Consider the following 19,347-nt stretch of genomic DNA (forward strand, 5'->3'; position numbering starts at 1 on the left):
TTTACACATGACTTTCAAAACCCACCATTATATTACCAAATCAAAACAGAGTAAACAACAAAACAGAGAAGTGGGATTTGAAAATAATCAGCTCAAATCGTGATCATAGCCCTTCAGTTGTAAAATTAATGGGCTTATGTAAAATCTGATGATGTGATTTAAATTTACATGTACATATTTGAACTGCATTTCATTTATTTTTCTAAAAAACTGTTTGTAAACCTGCCAAAATTTCTTTGCGTTTAAGACGCGCCGTTGAAATTAACTTAGATAAAACAAAAATATTCGATTCTTGAAATCTTAATGCAGGTAAAAATAATGACCCTGTATACAATATATATTAATTTCATAGTACTTTTAGGTGTTAATAGGGACTTGTAATTTAAGGTAAATTTGGAGAGACAAAAATTAATTTATAGCAAAGGTCATAATTTGTAATCATGTCAAGGGCTCTGAAATTTAAAGTCGACCAAGAGAAAATGTTTAAAGACTTAATTTGCATGTATTCCCCGCCGATTTAGGTAAATTGGAGCAATTGTGATAGATAAAAGAGCATGTCACGTCACAACGAATGACAACTTCACCAACAAATCCTGAATGGTCCAGGGGGTGCCAGAAAGAACTAATGATTAATGGTAAACTCAGTTTGCATTAAAATCAGTTGGCGACAACCCCAGTATTGCATAATTGCTGCTCAGTAATATTTGAAACATACATAGATATTTATATACCTTACATAACTACCAAAAATATTTAAATCGTCGTATTCGGGTAACCCCAGTGGAGCAGACACCATTTAACAGAAAGAAAATGGCAGATTCATTCTGTAATTATAAATTCATACAATGCATATTACATTATGCCTGTATATAATGCAGAGCAATTTAAATATGTTTTATTTGTGTGTATTTTTAGGGCTTTCAACTGCCTCTTTACTGGAATTTGTTAAAACAGGTTTTAAATATCACAATATTATAGGCATGCATACCTACTCTCTTTCGTTTTAAATTTTCTTCTATTCAGTACAGCAGTATAGAAGTTTTGGAAAGTTAACTCACGCTGTGTATCCAATGCACCGTCGATAAACTAAATTACTATGTAGAGACAAAAGAAACATCACTTTTATAAGCAGAAAATTTGATTGCATGTAAATATGATAAAACATGACATCGCCCCATTCTTCTGGGTTTTTTTTAAATCTTGTGCTGTTCTTTTTGTTCCTTTTATTCTTAGTGTGAAAGACCTCGTAAAAGCCGGTGTTGTATCGCAGCCTTTCAATATGGTAGATGACCCCCTCTTTTTATTCTGTACACCAAATATCTTCTTGTGACGTATAAAAATTAGATGCAATTAACATCAAATGTTTTACCATAAATATATTGTCTTGTAGTTTTGAATATAAAACATGATACAGGTAATGAAAATTATACATTAAAGCATGCGCAAAAGCAAATAAGTTTAACATTTTATATTTACAGTATCGTGTTTCTATATTTGGAGTGACATAACCTTTTACATGTACATCAAAATAATATCAATTTAGCAGAGTTCTAATTATACAGTTCGGACTGGGAGAAACATATTTTTCTTAATAAAGGAGTCGTCTCGTTATCATACAAACTTCTTAAATTAAAAAAAAATCATATTTTTACACAGTCAAAAAGACCATAATTATTATCAAATGATAAAATATCACAATGTCTATCAATTTATACAATTCAGTTGACATAGATATTTGACTTCACTTGCTATTGCTGAATCTAGTTTTCTTAAATTTTGAAGGCATTTTGTCCAATTTTCTACGCTTTTAATACTGAAAGAAAAGCATCTTTTTTGTTAATTTACATTACGTGAAAAATCAAGCATCAATGTTCTTGAAATGCTGAATAAGCTTTTAAATCTTCAGAAATTATGAATTACACAAAAAAATGTAATATTTTACCTACGCTAGTGTTCGGCCAAAAATAAATATAGTCCTTGTTAGATTTTCAACTTTGATCACCATTTCTATAGCAAGTTGTATAACAGTAAAAAAAAAATGAAAAAAAAAAAGAAATTTATGATAGTTTAATTTCTTTTCACTTCGATTTAATAAACATTCATTGAAATGTACTTTTGATATTTTGACAAGTCGAAAAGCAAACAAGACTACTTTCTTAACTTACACATACGGCGTTTAAAGTGATACAAGCCACATGTATTTAGGTAGAATCATATTGTACAGAAAGGTATGATCGTCAACTACTAGTCTGTTATTTGCTTGGAAAATCCTCTCGATTTCTTTTGTGTCCGACTCCTACAAACACAAAAGTATGTTCGAATTCTTAAGTTGAAATTAATGTTTCTAAATAAAAAATAATAATACACAGTCTGTTTTACGAAAGTTTAATCTGTTTCTGCATAAAAGTTTTAGTTTCTTCCTAGATGGAACCAGTGATATTAAAGTCTACTTTTTATAATTGATATCCAGTTTAAAGGGGCATGGTCACGATTTTGGTCAAATTCTTGTTTTCTGTTTTTATTATTTGCAATGCTTTAGGAATGCATTTCTAATGACCATATGAAATTTGGGTGCCAGTCGTTGAGTTTTAAGCAAGATACTGGGCTTACAATTCTTCGTCATGTTAACAAGGCTCGTGCCCTGTTTTTGTTTACATAGGTATAATATACCAGCTGGTTTGTCTATCTTATTATTGATTTTAAGCATAAATAAACAGTTCCTAACGATTAACACATTCATTTTAGGTCTAAAACTGGAATTTTCAGTTCAACATTCAAAATGTAAACAAACGCTTGTTTACATAGCGAAGAATTGTAAGTTATGTAACTCGCTTATTACTTATCAAATGACACTCAAATTTTGATTGCCTATTAAAAATGCCTTACTGAAACATTGTAAACTTTAAAATCGAAAAAATAATTTTTGACCAAAATCGTGACCATGTCCCTTTAAGTACATGTAATTTGAGAAACCATTTAATTTCGATGAGTATATTTGGTAAGTAGCTGTTGTAATTACTTAAAATTGTATACCTAATATTTACCCCTGTTCGTTTGAATTTCTTCGTAAGGTTCGTTTGTATATACAGGATTACGATGACTCATTTCGTCGCTTAAAACAGATACAAATCATATATACACCTTGCTTTATTGTGCCGTGCAAATAAATATACTAGTGTCAAAACGAGAAGTATTTAAGGAAATAAAGTATCAAAAATAATGCACAATGTATATTTACTTTGATCTTGATTCTCGTATACCTGAAAAAAAAAATAAGATGTGAAAATGTTACAACAATTAGTTAGGAATAGCTAACATTTATTTCTAAATACCTCATATTAATACAAATTTGTTAATAAAAACACGTTGTAAACCTGATTTTTTTTTTATTTCTATATGTACATCATGTTGTTCTGTTATAATTATTAATCCCAGTTAAACTCGTAACAAAATGTATTATCTAAAAATTCCTATTGGATAGTTATTTTTTCTTTATTACAATTTAAATATAATTTTTCATTCGGAACATATTGAATGTTTTTTCTATAACAGTAAATTTTAGCGCCCAATTTAATATTATATCATATCATATCATATCATATCATATTATTCATATCATATCATAATGGGTGATAAGTATTAAATGTTAAAAACATTCTTTAACATTTTCACGAAATTTGACTAGTCTTCTAACAATTGACTGTTTGTGATCTCTTTGAATGTAATTTATTATCGATATACATTTTACAAAGATGTTACAAACTTGAAAGAAAAGTATCAAAACTACAAAAAATAACGTTTACTGTATTTTCTCTTCCGCAAACACTGCAGGACAACAACAGTGGAGAGAGCAACGATGATGGCTAGAAGAATACCGGTGGTTGTACCAAATATCACAGGAGAAAGACACTGAGTGGCATCATCCGCTTTGTTTGTACATAAGATATATAAGTAGAACTTACATTTACATGTTATATTTCTTGATCATGAAAAAATTCAATTCAAGGCATTTTACCAAACTCGTAGGAAGCATTATAATATTGTCCGTGCTTTAAAAAAGGAATAAAATATAATATTTTTCCTATTTTTTATCAAGTAGTGTATCTAGCATACTTTAACTCCTATTTTTATGATTTTGAGACACTTTATATAGATTTGTGTTATACACCCCGATCCCTTACAAGTAATGGTTAACTTCTTACCGTCAGAGTACGCAACATACTGAAATAGCGACTGGTTTAGTTTGCAGTAACAGTATTGTTGATGATAATTCATCTCTGCTCGGAAAATGATTTTTGACGTGGATCCAGTTTGCTCTACTCTGTTGCTTGGAAGCCTTTGTTTTCCACAAAACCAGCCCCATGAAACGTCTGGATCTTTCACTTGGGATACCGAACAAACAAGGCCTACGTCTTCCCCTTCTCTCACAGCCATTGGTGTTAAAGTAAGAACAGCAGGTTGGTCGTCAGGAAGATCTAAGTAAAAGTGTTTAAAGGAATATTATAAACCCATCACATAAGCGTCGGAGCCGAGAAAGGGGGGGGGGGGGGCTTTTTGCAAAGTTAGACCTAACCATTAAGCACATAGCATCATATAGGGTTCAGCCCCCCCCCCCCCCCCGACTTTTTCTCGCAGCAAACATAATTGTTTCTAAATTTACCTTGAAAAGTTTGAAATATTAAAAAGTTGAAGTCATAGGTATACTAGCCCCCCCCCCCCCCCCCCCCCCCCCAATCACGGATAAGAAATTGAATGATCTGGGGAAAAACGATATCAGTAGTAAATTGCATAAAAAATTTAATGGTAATAATTTCTTCCACAGAATTTTCGTATAAATAAGACTAATCAATCCAAAACTAGCGCAATAAATACACAATTTTTTCAATGGATAGCACTGTAGCTCCCAAGATGTCCATTCGGTTTGTTTTCAGACCGGGAGCTACAGACATGCAGTTAAACTCTCCTATGCAATTACTCTCGCAAAACGGAAGTGAAACAGTGTAAAAATCATCACTGCTGACAAGACTAAGTACTTGAAAATAATCGATAATTTCGATGTAATGTATTCATTATTAAGCATTATTTTTTCACGGAAACTTGTTTATAAATACATTGAAAATATTCAGATTTTTAATGGTACGAACAATTAAGATATATTTTGTAGTCGTATACAATGTATTCCTACGCTTAAACTTCCAGCTAATGTACTACTTATTACATATGATGTAACTAGTATGTATACCAACATGGAATTTGACGAGTTAATTAACGCCGTCTATGAAACCTATAAATGCGCTACTAAACCGCAATCAGACATTCCTAATCCAGATGCTGAAGACCTGATCTTCTTACTGAAGTGTGTCCTTGAAAACAATTATTTCGAGTTTAATGGAAAATACTACAAACAAATCATAGGTTGTAGCATGGGCGCGATACCATTCCCCAAAGTCTCTGACACACGAATGTATCAAATCACAAATCATATCATGTCAAAATTCAAATTTGCTAATCAAGTTCTCTACCACAGAAGATTTAGAGATGATGAATTCATAGCATTCAACGGCACAAAAAATGAAATATTGGAATTCTTTAATATCGGCAACACATGTCATGACCATTTAAAATTTACTTTTGAAATCTCAGATGAAAAAGTGAATTTTCTTGACACTACAATTTACAAGGGCATCAGATTCCAGGAGAACAAAATACTTGACATTCAATCATATGTCAAACCAACACACAATTTTCAGTATTTACATAGAGAGAGCGCCCACAGCCCTCCTGTATTTAGAGGATTTGTTAAAGGTGAATGTATCAGACATGCAAGAAATACAAGTGATCCATCGATCTTAACAAAAATCTTAAACAAGTTTAATAGCGAGCGCAGCTCGCCGGTGCGCAGCGCCGGCGCGAAGCGAGCTCTACCGGCAAGGCGTGTGTGAATAGAAAATTCGGACTATTTGCACATTCATTCAACGGATTTTTTTGGCGTCAGTAAATCGGACCAGTAATGCCTTGTTTTAATCGTCCCAGTAGTTCCCTGTAATTATGGTTTCCAATTTCACACTCTCACGAGAACAAGATAAAAGACTATGTACATGCATTGTAAATAACACAACGCCAATTTCCATTACATGTACTTTTAAGACTAACGGAGTTATCGTCCTTTCGAGTGACGTCACAATGGATTTCTTGCACATTGATCCGACAGAATTTTTCGGAGTCAGTAAATTTCGACCCACAATGTAATTCCTCAATGTCGGCTGATCTCACTAGACTGGATACCATCTCGCGAGAATCAAAGTAAAACTTTTGAGAAACAGATAAATTGTGTAATTTCCAGAACATCATGCTTTTTAAGTAAACAATCAATATTTTCTAGTGTGTTTTCAAAGAAACAGACTACACTTGACCGACGTGAACTTTGACGTCACAATAAGGGGAAACAACTCTAAGTAGTTATTGTAAATCTGCTGAAATATTAATACCAAAATCTTCTCAAAATCTTGCAGAGCTAACGAATCGAGACATTTCTTCAGAGATAGGAAACAGCTGTAACTTGCTCTCATTTGGATGAATGCTCACATTTATTTTATTCACTGTATTTACGGTAATTTCCAGGAACGTTTTTTTAAATGGGGCGTTGCAACATCATTCAAAAAATCTTCACAAGCAAAAAGAAAAATAAAATTCTCAAAATCAGGAAAATTCTAATCGGGGTGAGGAATGGGGAGTGCGTGGTATGCCTTTAGCTCTTTAGCTGCTCAAAAGTGTCTTTATTTTCACTACTATTTACGGTATTACATGCTACCGGGGGGATCCATTTTCCTTATGTGATCAACAAATTTTTTTATACGTAAATTTGATTTCTTTTTAAACGGGGGAGGGAGGATTCTGTGATAAGTCAATTTTTATTTGTTTAAGAAAATGTCTGCTGCAAGAAAAGAGGAAATATTATGTTAAAACATTATGTTAAAATCTTTATTATTCAACAACATTTTATCTGAGATAAATTCTATACTGGCGTGCGACCAGTATATAAACAATCTGATCAAAATCAGATTTTTGATCAGCTCCGACAAATTCTGATGTCGCTACACTTTGTTCAGCGACTATCAGAATTTCGGGGCGTTATTAAGATCTGATTTTAATCAGATTGGTATATAAATAAATAAAAAATCTTATGAATTATGAATAATGAAAATTTACTGGAAATTGGTATATTTATTTTATTTTGCATTCTTCATTTACGTGTACTTTACGTCACTACTTGTATTTTTATTGATTTATCATAATTCATTTTTGATCACCTGCTGCGCTCGCCCCAACGGTCGCACCGTAAAACATATTACTCACTTGTGTTAGAGAGGCTACTCTGATAAGGAAACTGGTCCTATTAACCGTGAAATATGTGAAAAAAAAGTATTTACATAAAAAAGCTACGGATAGCAAACAGCGCCAACCAAATGTCATGATTACTAAATATAACCCTCATATTAAGGGTCTGAAAAAACGCATTCTTAAACACTGGAAGCTTCTGCAAAAAGATCCAATCTGCAAAGAAATTTTTAACATTGAACCAATAATCGCCTACAGTAAACACAAAAACAAAGGCGAACTAATAACTCACTCTCAATTACAATAATGTGTGACCTTTAAGGTGGACCCCTGATGAAACTCACCTTTCTCTTTAAAAACCGCCGAAACACTCTACATTTCCATAAAAGCTCATTTAATAAAAACTCATTAAGTAGTCAGAGTGTCGACCCCTATTAAATTTTAAACAAACTTGGTTGATTGATGTACTTTTTCAAACTAAGTAATTGTACATCAATTGAACAAACTATGAATATATTTTAATCATGTACGCTGATGATACTGGCTATATAGCGGAGTCGAATGTGAGTTTATAAAGTATGTTGATCACATTTCATTGCTGCACAGAAAATTTGGAATTTAAATGTTAGTGTAAAATAAACTCCGCAAAACTATAGTTTTTAGAAATGCAAAATGTGTTAAAGATGAAAATGAATTCCTATAGACATATCAAGAGTGCAAAATTTCAAACATTAAAAAAAAAAATAAGAAAGAGTGCCAACTGGTTTAAAAATCATGTTATCAAGGCATGGTGGAGAACAATGAAGCAGGCATTAGGAATATTAAAAATGAAATGTATACCTTAGATTTGGTCGGTAATCATAAGGAATGTATTCATTTATTAAATTTAACATACAATATAATGTATCATGTATTTAAAAATCACAGAAAATTACTCATTGAAAACCTTGTCTATTTTTGCCAAAAAATATTAGCTCATTTTGATTTAATGTTGCATAAATATTCTTCCTTACCTGACCTTGTGTTTATATACTTGTAAACATTATTTTGTATCGCACGCTTCATTGATATGTTTTGAGGGAAAAAAAACAAACATTAAATAATAAATAAACTATCGTCACTAAGAGATTTGAAGATTGAGACAGGAAGGTATTATTGAAATAGGCGTAGAAGGAAATATGATTTATGTAATATTGATGATATTTAAAAAGATTTTCATTATTTATTGGTCCAGTATTTTGAAATTTAATTCACTACCCCGGAAGACATAACCTCTTTAACCTCATAAATTGGTTTGTAGTACAAACACTTAAGAAGAAATGAACAGTTAAAGTAGCCGACTTTGGTTTATATTGCGTATGCTTTTCTGCATTCTTGTAAAATGCCTTGAATTTACACTTAATGAGAAATTGTTTGGATACATCTTATGAAATTAAATACAATTTACAAATTGTAGATAAAAATGTTTTGGATTATACAAGAAACTTTTATATTTTAACGGTTTCCTCGTTTTCTATGAAGTTTTGAAAAGAAACTTAAGGGTTGTAACAGTAGGTCATTAGATTGACATAAAAGAAAAAGTGAAAAGTGTACGCCTTTAAAAATAAATTTTATCTTGGGGTTATATTTTTCGCGTGCATGATGCTGAAAGGAAAATATTCCATTTTAATTGATATATACATGTATTTAAAATAATATGAGGTGTTACTTCTGTTACTTACAGAAAATAGTGAACTCAACAACATCGGAAAACTCATTTTATTGATAGTAAGAGCCCGAAGATGTTCCTCTGCATCTACATCCAATAGTTTTGTCATCAAAGTTTATATTCAAGCTTAGATAAGACTCTAACTGTACACTCGTACCGGATATTGGAGCTTGATTACCACAGAACCACCTCCATGAAATTTTTGGATAACCAAGGGAACTTAAATTGCATTTGGCTTGTATGCTCTCTACAGATCGGACAGTTGAAGAAGACAGAGCATATATCATCGGTTTAGTTGGAGGAGGATCTGCAAAGAGTATTTTAAACCTATTGTAAAGTTTTATATAACATATGTTTAGGAGTTTGGGTGGTCAATAAATTAACCATCAGATATTCCTTAATTTTTAAAAATGATAATTTAGGATATAATCAGTATCACATAAAGAAAAATCAATGAATGTCAGTTAAAGATTTAAACATTTTTGTGGATATATATCTTCATGCATTTAACAATTCATAATTGAAAAGTAATAAAAATAAAGACATTATTTATTCTATTTGATATTACATATCAAAATATATTTGCATTATCAATGGTATAATATTTTAATCACTTATAGTTTTCTCACGGTGATATCTAAATAGATAACAGACGAAAGTGACTCAGACTTACGATAGACATAGAGTATATATCTGTTTGATGAAGTCTCGTTATAGTCCAATGAAGTAGATGGCGATGTCGCTCTACAGTAGCAAACTTTCTGATGGTATTTCCTCAACAGCGGGAAAGTCAGGTACGTAGTGGTAGTTGAATTTGTAAATTCACTCAATATTTGCTCGTCACCACAAAACCAGCTCCATATGATCGGGGATCACCAAGAGAAGACAGATAACACCTGAATTTCATTGTATCCCCCTCATAACCACTTGTCGAATAAAAGCGTGACATTGATGGTCTAGATGTTGGAATGGCTTTAAATAAAGAATGTAAATTACACTTTCCCATATAACAATTCATTTCAATGTACGTGCCCTTTGCGAAGTATTTTCTTATATACATATACTTTTTGATAGAGAGAAGTTCAGTTTTTCGGCTGGGTGGTCGTGGCTAGTTTTAGACTTTTTAGACTTTATGAATCTCCTCAGAAAGAAAAATATATGAGGACATATTGAAGTTAAAATAATTGAAATTTTTCTTCACTAAATAATAATTAATATCTAACCTAATCATTTTTAAAAATTCAAGGCAAATCTTATGGCCCTTTTTGTTGACCACCCAGCCTCCTTAATATGAATTGTATAAACCTGTTGTATCTCCAGTCTTCTTTATGTAAATGTACAAAATCATTAAATATGAATTTGAAAATTAGTTGCTATTATTTAATTTTTGTTACGCGTATGAAAAAAAAGATACAAAAGAAATCTGATATGCAAGAGACGTTCGAAAAATATCAATTTTATTTTTAAAAAAATATTAATTTGTTCAGGTGCATTATCTTCTTGTTTTAATGGAAAAGCAGTAACATTTTGCAAAGAGATTTTTCCAAAATGCAGTTTAAATTCATTTGATATCATAGTAAATAAAATGTTTAAATACATTTTGTTGAAATATTGTAAATACACAGAAATAAAGAACCACTGGGGGAGAAATATGCGGCTCAAAACAACGACGCATCCATTTTGACTTGGTAAGCGTATTGGAAACCGAGCACATTGCAAATTTTAACCAAATATGCAGGTTTTTTAAGTGGACTAGGTACACTGGAAATCAGAAATCCAAGAGACGTTTGACAAAAACTCGATTTCATTTGGAAAATATTTTTGTTCAGGTACATAATCTTCTTGAGTTAATGAAAAACCAGTGAAGTTTTGCAAGTAGAAAAACAGATTTTCCAAAATGAAGTTTGATATTTTCCAAAATGAAGTTTGATATTATAGTAAATAGATAATGATGAAGTACATTTTGTTGAAATATTGTAGATACACAGGGTTATAGAGGCACTGGAAATGAAGTAGGCGACTCAAAACATTGGCGCATCTATACCGACTTAATAAGCCAATAAAAGCTAGGCACTTAACAAGTTTTTAACCAGGTTAGTGTTTTGTTTTTCATTCTTTTTTTAGCAATCTTTATATGGAAGAGGTAGGTTAAGTGCAAATACGTTAATTGAAACAAAACTGTATGTGCTATATTTGTTGATGTTAGCGCTCTGTTGGGTTTTGTGACCCTGCTGTAAAGCAAACACTCGCCGTGATAATACGTTTTTCAGTATACTTTTATTGCACGTGCTTTCCATGATAGAACAGTAATAAATTAACAAAAACTAGCATGTGGAAATGAGCATGTTCATGTTTTCATCCACTAATTCTATTCTTTGGTTCATTTTGAGTAAAGCAAAACTCCTTTTTACGACACATCTGTGCAGAAACATATATAAATGTCTAAATGAAGTCAAATTGTAAATGGTTTTGTTTTTTGCAATGTTGAATCAACGTGTGTACTTTTATTTGAATTTTAGAATAAACGAAATAATTGTGCAGATTGATGAAAATGGATCAATTTTCACGATTACATTTATTTTGACAACGAGAGCTTATTAAATTCAACACAAAACAAAATATGTTGTGAGCTCAGTGGTTAATTCAAAGAACATTTTTATACGACAGAATCAGTAAACAAAAGTAAAAAGTCACTAAAATTGTGTAGTAAAAATCATCCAAAATTCGCTAGGCAAAATACTGGGATCTAGCCAATCGATTAAATTGAGAAAAATCCGATAGAGGACGGAATCTGGGCCGTACTCGACAAGCAAATGTAGCGGTTGTTAAAAGCTAAAGAAGTGGCTGTATGTTACAAATTTAGAAAAAAAAACTTACTGTCTCCAGCAACATATGAACTCACATACAGCAGGATTATCAGTATTATATCCATATCTATAATGAATACGTTTGTGTATTATTGTAGAGAAAACTTGTATTAATTAAAGACTACGTCGACCAGGAAGTACTGAAGAGGTTTCGGAATGTGCTTTTTTGTGAAACTTTGCACAGTTCACTAATTCTGTCAATAAACGACGGCCTTTTTTTTTACATTTCGTTAAAAAAACAACTTACTATCCACTGTACAAATGGTGCCATTTCAGATACCCAGACCTTAACTTAGGCTTTTGTCGTCTTCAGTGTTCAGTTTACATTGTACCGGAATTTTACTTATATTCCTTTAATCATATATTTAAATGCTATTTGTCACACACTTTTAATTCATTCACTATGGCTAACAATGACAGTAGTTGTTACCTGGTTGAGAGTACATTTAAACAGTTAGATGCTCTCTTTGGTGGTTCATTCGGATATATTAACATTTGCAAATTTGTCTTTATGAACCAATCAAATAGCGAAAACAATCAATTCTGTGTTAATATTTTAATGACATCATAATGATTACTGCACGAGCTTTTCGCTTTTTGGTTATCATTGTAAACATAAAACCTCGGTTATTTTAACTATTTTGAACTATTTGCCTTTTTCAGCATTAACCTCCGGGCTTCACAGGATTTGATCACGTGGCCAACCAACTTCGTTTCCCGGTGAACTTTATAAATTGCTGTTTATTTATTAAACGAAGTTAGCTAGCTTTGCAGGAAAAACAGTTTATATATATACACATTTCGCTTAATCATTTAATCAATTATCAGTAACAGTTAGTGTCTGAATTATTATTATTGGCGACGAAATGTTTAAAATGCCCTTTATTTAAGGTTTGTAGATATAACCCCATACACTATTTTCAAATAAAATGGATAATATTGGTGTTCTTCGGTACATTTGTGTTAACTCTGTCCCATCGACTAATCAGTAACCCGTGTAAAGGGATGGGTATTGTTTATGCTCAGCAAAACCGTCAAACTGAACGTGACGCGGTATAAAGAAAAAAACCCCAAAAAGGAATCGACATAAATTTCGTCGGACATTGCTGTAAAACAATATTTCTTGTAGGGTTTTCTTCCGAATTTATTACACTTTTATATATATCACAAACTTTTATAAATGATTAATTTAAAAGCATCTACATATAAAGATTGTGGGCTGACATCATTTTGTCCAATTGTTTTGTGAGAGGATTTATCTTGCAATTCGAGTGATTTTAAAAGTCACGTTTTGCCTTTCGATCTTCTTGAAATCAAATTCCATGTATTTCAAACATATATTTGTAAAGAAACAAATAATTTGTAGCTGATCTGGTGACCTTGAGTCAATTTGTTTCTCGTATATATACATATAATATGGCAGGTACATTCCATTTTTACTGATAATTTTTTTTCACTCTTAATATCGTTTCCTGAAATGTTCTCCTTAGACCGTCTTTCATACTTAAACCGGACCTGATACAAGGTAGTGTACCCGATCTGTTTAAAATTGTTATCTTTTTAATCTACCTACATATGACGAAGGGATCATCAGGGAAAAATTATGTGATTTTAAAGTGCTCGGTAATGGGTATCCATTTTCGTCCTTAGAAAACAGTTCACAAACTTAACTTGATGCGATAAAATATATCAAATTAAACACAATAAACGATTTTACCGATGAACATATTTTGAATTTTTAAAGAATTTTTGTTGTTAAATTTTAACTTGTTCAGTAGTTGAACGTCTGCATGTTGGATATTATAATAAATTGAAGTTTTACAGAGGTGGATTATAAGAATAAGTAGGAAATTTTACACACAGAAATGTGATTTCAGCAGTTATTCTTTTACTTAAATGTTATGCCAGTAAATACCCTACAACACTTTTTTAAGACAAATCAAATGCGCAGATCATAACTAGATCGTAACTATGGGAAGAATTTAAGAGTTTTTTTTGCTGACTGAGTAATAATTTTGTCCGTACTTACAAGATTAACGTATTAAATTGCTTATCAATATTATTCGATTTTATTTTGTGATGAATATTTTGTACCAAAACTCTTTGGTAATGCTCCAAAAAATAGGGGTTGATGCGTGCAGTTCGATATAATGAGATCATTCCTTTTGAAACTAGACAGTGAAATTAGTTTGTTAATTTTTTTTATTATTTTACATATGAAGTTAAATATAATATTTCAAATCACATAAAACGAGTCGAGGAAATGTCTAAAGTATAATTTTAAATATATTCTTAGAAGTGAAATAATAGTAAGTCCATGTAATTATGCATGGTTTAATCATGATTTTTTTTCACTTGTAATTGTTTTTGAAAACCCAAACCAAATAGGAGTCTTTGACCTACTGATATATCTTGTCCTCTCGGGTTCTGTGGATATACCCTACTTGTGTCCTTCCAAGCAGGTGATGCAGCTGATGCGTATAACAGGATCTACCAATGCACTGATCGAACGGAATTACTCATGAAAAGTTGTCTCTTTTTAAAATATTATTTTCGATTGTTTAGATTGGTATCTTCATTATCGTCATCATCATCTTCTCGTTTTAAAAGTATGCAACATTTTTTGCAGCAGATTCCAAGTGCACCGATGATAATTAGAGTCACTATGCCAACAATGGCGTATTCCGCGTAGATCAACCATTCTTGAGTCCGGAGGTCTTTGAACGTATATGGGCCCTTTCCTTGAAAAAAAAAACCCCGATATGCTGTTCAGTTTTTACAATACACTAAGCAGAAAGATTCATCGTACAAACCTTTTACAAAAAAGTTACATATAAAAAGGGAAAAGGCACCCAGTGAGAAATGAGAAATTGCTATACATTCATAATTGTTATACATGTAACGTGTACTAGTCACTGATATTGATACGAAATCTGATAACTATTGCTGTCAGAATCCACCACAACTTTGCTTGTTGATTTAGAATGGAAGTTTTATGAATTCTTTTGGTATAGCGCAGAAAAATAATATTAGTTTACTCAATAAACTTTCTTTGCCTAGAAAGATGGTACTGTAGAAACTCTCTTTCTCTCCCTCTGTTTTATAGCAATTATCTTATTTGTCAAACAAAAATCTTATTCATCCAAACAATAACGATTTCAAATCCTAATTTGTATGAACAAATAGCAATTTCGTATTAACAAATAGGTCAATTCGTTCGAACATATATCTAATTTTTCCGGTCTAATAGCTAATTCTTTCAAACAAATTGTACATTCGCCCGAAATAATATTTAGTTCGTCCAATCAAATACCTAATCTGTCAGGAAATAATATATATATATATATATATATATATATATATATATATATATATATATATATATATATATATATATATATATATATATATATATATACATAACGAATTCAGATTTGTTTGAGAATGTTATAGAATAAGAAAATTGCCTTTGCCTTTGCTTGCATAACAAGTAATTTGGTGATACAGAAGTTATTCTTTGCATTATAATTAATCTCTATATTTGTATATTTTGTTCTTTGCTTTTCGCTTGTTATTGTTTATAAAAGTTTTTTTAATCTGTGTTTTACCTATAATATGTGTTGGTATTTTTCTTGTCGTCGTTTTCATTGTTGTGTTTGGTTTGGTAATCGTGTCAAATGTCATTTTCTTATTGTTTACGATGCTTGTAATGATAGTGGATGTAGATCCAGCCTTGGTTTGAGGTAGTCTGGTGGTAGTAGTCGTTTTTTGTTGTACATGGATGTCGGAAATCTTAGTGGTAGCCATTGTTGATACATCCGAGGTTCTTGGAATGTTGACAGTGTTTGAGAATTGGGTTGTTGAACTTCGTTTGGTTCTCATAAATCCTGCAGTTATTGCTGTTTCTGTTGTTGAGTCGGTGGTGTCCAGGATGTAATGAGTACTTTCTGTAATTCACTTTAGATTAAAAGTTATCCTTCATGTAGTGTAAAGTACAGAAATTTATTTGTTAACATTTTAGATATGCAGTTTCAATTCAGTGTCAATAGAAGTACGGAAAGATTTTTAAATATTATATGCAACAATACTTTATGACAATCTTGACCCTATCCTGCAGACAATATCCCTATTCCGGGGGTCATGAAATATAAACTTGGTAATGGACTTTATGGTGTTTATAAATATGCAATTAGTTTCTATTCTTTTAAAAAATTTAAATGATATAACATGTACCTTATATTTGGTAATTTTCGTGATGATCTTATTTTAGCTTTCCGCAATATTTTTTACATCGCAAAATATTTAATGGGCAGACATTTTATCCAGTATTGTTTGCTATGAGAAAATTTTAAATTGCAAAACATGACTGACGCAAATAAAAATAGTTACATTTTCGTCTTTTTCGCTTTGTAACGGGCGAACCCCCCCCCCCCCCGGATATACGTTATTCGTTAACACTTTATAGCCATAGCCATTCGTTAACACGATATAACAATTTCATCCCAAGGGATATAAAATTTGTAAACCTGTAGACTTCCTTATCTACGTAACTCTAAATTCTGTTTTTCTATTAAATGTGCCAATGTAGATTTCTCAAAATTGACCAAATTTTGACAATTTTGGCCTTGCTTCTAGGTCCTTTGTGTATTAAGATTCCTAAAAATTACAATTTATGTTTTCTAACTTCAAGGACACATCATACCATGTTTAAAAAGAACTGGTCATGTTGTTTTCAATTAATTAAACATTTTGAATTCTTAACGCACGGCACATGGCGCACGACGACGGCCGTATGTATACATGTACATGTAACTCTTCGGTGACTCAGATGACCCAATGAAAATTAAGCAGTTGATAATCAACATGAAGTAGAGAGCAATTGTAGTTATGATTGATATTTATCTCATATAAGCCATTAACATGTAATATTTTAAAGACAAATCGTTGTTAATGTATAAATATTAACTTACTGGTTTTTTCAATACAGTCTTCATCTATGATCCCATCTCCATCATTATCTATTGAACAATTCAAACATGGCAATACTTTAAATGGTATGTGGGTTTTTTTAAATATATTTTACTGTGCTACAAAACAATGATGGAATGTAAAGAGGCATAGGAATTACTTTGATTAAAAGTCATTGTTTATATGTTCTCATAGATATGATATAACTGTTTAAGTTATATGTCCAATTCATAATATATAATATCAATATTTATTTAGATACAGACACAAATGAAATAAATTTTAGCACAAACAACAGCTAACCATCAATCGATTGACATTATTTGCTTACCTGTGAAGTCTCCACAAATTTCTTCATCTACTTTTCCATCACAATCATTGTCAAGTCCATCTCCAACCTCCATTGATGTCAAAATACAATCCTAAACAACCAATGAAAAACGACAAATAGTAAACAGGTGTATTATTTTATGAATAGTTGTAATCTTTGATTTTCACAACAATGTCATATAAATGCATTGAATGTCTGTCTCTTAACTGATTCATGAGCGATTTTGACTTTACTTTCTATGCATACTGTACAGAAAAATATAAAAAAAATCAAGAAGGACCTATTAAAAAATGTGCATTTAAGCTCAATTATATTAGAGAAATACGCGCAAACATGTGTTTTAATTACCTAGATGTATAAATGTATTATCCATTTAAAAAAATATTTGGCACCTACTTGACACGTATGTCATACCTTATACATTGGTGTCAATCTTTGACCAATAGGATAAGCATATGATTCATGCATCATCCCTCCATACAAGATTCCACCAAACGGTACAATTCCCGAGGAATGTTCTAAAGTATGACTTCCTGGTGAGAGTTTTATGTATCCTGTCGTGACATTGGCACTATAAACAATATTTAAAAAATCCTGCTGCTGAAGGGGTTTATTATCAAGCAATAAATGATTGTATGACGAACCTTCCATTATAAACATAAATATGTTTGTAAAGTTGGTGTTTGTAGATGACATTGGTGTCAAAAAAGAGTAAAACACATTGCTTTGCTCTATTGGTGGGACAAGAGTCATAGCCGGATCCCCTTCATGACCATTAGAACCACTGGGTACATACTGAATTGTTAAGATAGGTTTGTTAGAAGATACTAGAAAAGCGGTTTGAACAAGGGTGTCGTAAAACTCTCCAGATTCCAAATTATGCGTCATACTATTTACAGAAACTGTTGTGCCATTTGCACTAGCCAATATTCTTAACAGATTTGGATTTGTATCAGGAATTGGACTCACTGCAAAATGTTTGCCCCAAACATTCAGTGGAGGTATTTGCTCCTCAATGTGATCTCTTGTTTTTCCTACTCCAATGCTTGTGACAGTAGCTCCTCCAAAAACAGATATTTTATGTGAAGACTGAACAAAGGTCCCTGTCAAGTCACCTCGACAATGGAGTTGTATTACTTCATACCTGTTTATTGTAGTGTTTAGCCAGTCGCCATTTCGATAATGTTTCGTTTCAAGGTATACACTATTACCATTGGTTATTTTTATCTGAATATTAATCATTGTTCTGTCGTTTGTTCCTACGAGGAGTATTGCAGATTTATAGAAATTTTGAGAGTTAGAATAGAAGGATGGCACATAATATTGCATCCCCAAAACATCAACGGGCAAACCAAGGAATCCATCAGTTGATTGGTGTGCCTCATTTATTCCAAACACGGCAATTTCATCTGAGGAAGCGATAAAGACGGCGTTATTTGATCTGACTGCCCCTAAATTTCTGAGAGTTTTTGGTAGTGTTACCTCCATAACAGCCCCTCTCTTCACTGTAATGTTTTCGCCGCGGTATAAAGTTTTTGCCAGTGGAGCTGTAATTGAGACCTTCACGGAAACTGGAGAAGAGGTTGTAATAAATAATTTTATTGGTAGTTTTGAAGGATTTCCAGTTTGTGCTACCGAGGCTTCCATGAATCCTAAAACGAAGGATTTTCCCATATTGTCTGGAATATCTCTACCTAAAACTAAAAGCAAAATAAGAACATGCCAAAAATATAACAATGAAAACCGCAAACTTAAGACTGAATAAAGATTTTCTATATATGTAAAGAAACATATTTTTCTCATTTTTAAATGAAGTAGATGACTTCAGTCAAGAGGAAGTTTTTGCAATTTTATCCACACCAGTAGTTGAATCACCTTTTAAAATGTAAATTATTTCTCTCTCAGCCAACTGCCCAACTGCCCTTATACTATTTTGATGAATTATTTCAAGATGGTTTGATTTACAAAAAATAAAAGTAAATAAAAAAAAAGTAAATCCACGTATTCATTAAATTTTTAAAAGTGTCCTCTATTCATTAAAAAAAAGACGGGATGTTTTCACATACCAGAACATATAGCTATCCATAGAAAGGATGCAAACAAAAGTCGTCCAGAATTAGAAATCATTGTATTCT

At 31.7% G+C, this 19,347-nt stretch overlaps 2 protein-coding genes and 1 pseudogene across 2 annotated transcripts; all 3 read right to left on the bottom strand.

Moving 5' to 3' along the window:
- Nucleotides 1-2,010: 2,010 nt before the first annotated feature.
- LOC128192122 (uncharacterized) lies at nucleotides 2,011-4,469 on the bottom strand. Its single transcript, XM_052864580.1, has 5 exons — nucleotides 4,203-4,469; nucleotides 3,804-3,926; nucleotides 3,239-3,260; nucleotides 3,045-3,112; nucleotides 2,011-2,296 (listed from the first exon to the last, which is right to left on the bottom strand). The coding sequence occupies exons 1-5, from the start codon at nucleotides 4,432-4,434 to the stop codon at nucleotides 2,253-2,255; spliced, it is 489 nt and encodes a 162-aa protein (XP_052720540.1). The 5' UTR covers nucleotides 4,435-4,469; the 3' UTR covers nucleotides 2,011-2,252.
- A 4,582-nt stretch (nucleotides 4,470-9,051) lies between these two features.
- On the bottom strand, nucleotides 9,052-12,059 carry LOC128156955 (uncharacterized; annotated as a pseudogene).
- Nucleotides 12,060-14,106: 2,047 nt separating this feature from the next.
- On the bottom strand, nucleotides 14,107-18,895 carry LOC128192115 (uncharacterized). The gene is made up of 5 exons (XM_052864569.1): nucleotides 17,627-18,895; nucleotides 17,213-17,303; nucleotides 16,884-16,931; nucleotides 15,522-15,860; nucleotides 14,107-14,654 (listed from the first exon to the last, which is right to left on the bottom strand). Exons 1-5 carry the CDS (start codon nucleotides 18,884-18,886, stop codon nucleotides 14,461-14,463), a joined length of 1,932 nt encoding a protein of 643 aa, XP_052720529.1. The 5' UTR covers nucleotides 18,887-18,895; the 3' UTR covers nucleotides 14,107-14,460.
- Nucleotides 18,896-19,347: the final 452 nt, after the last annotated feature.

Source organism: Crassostrea angulata, chromosome 7 (genome assembly GCF_025612915.1).
Source record: "Crassostrea angulata isolate pt1a10 chromosome 7, ASM2561291v2, whole genome shotgun sequence".
Lineage (NCBI taxonomy): Eukaryota > Metazoa > Mollusca > Bivalvia > Ostreida > Ostreidae > Magallana > Magallana angulata.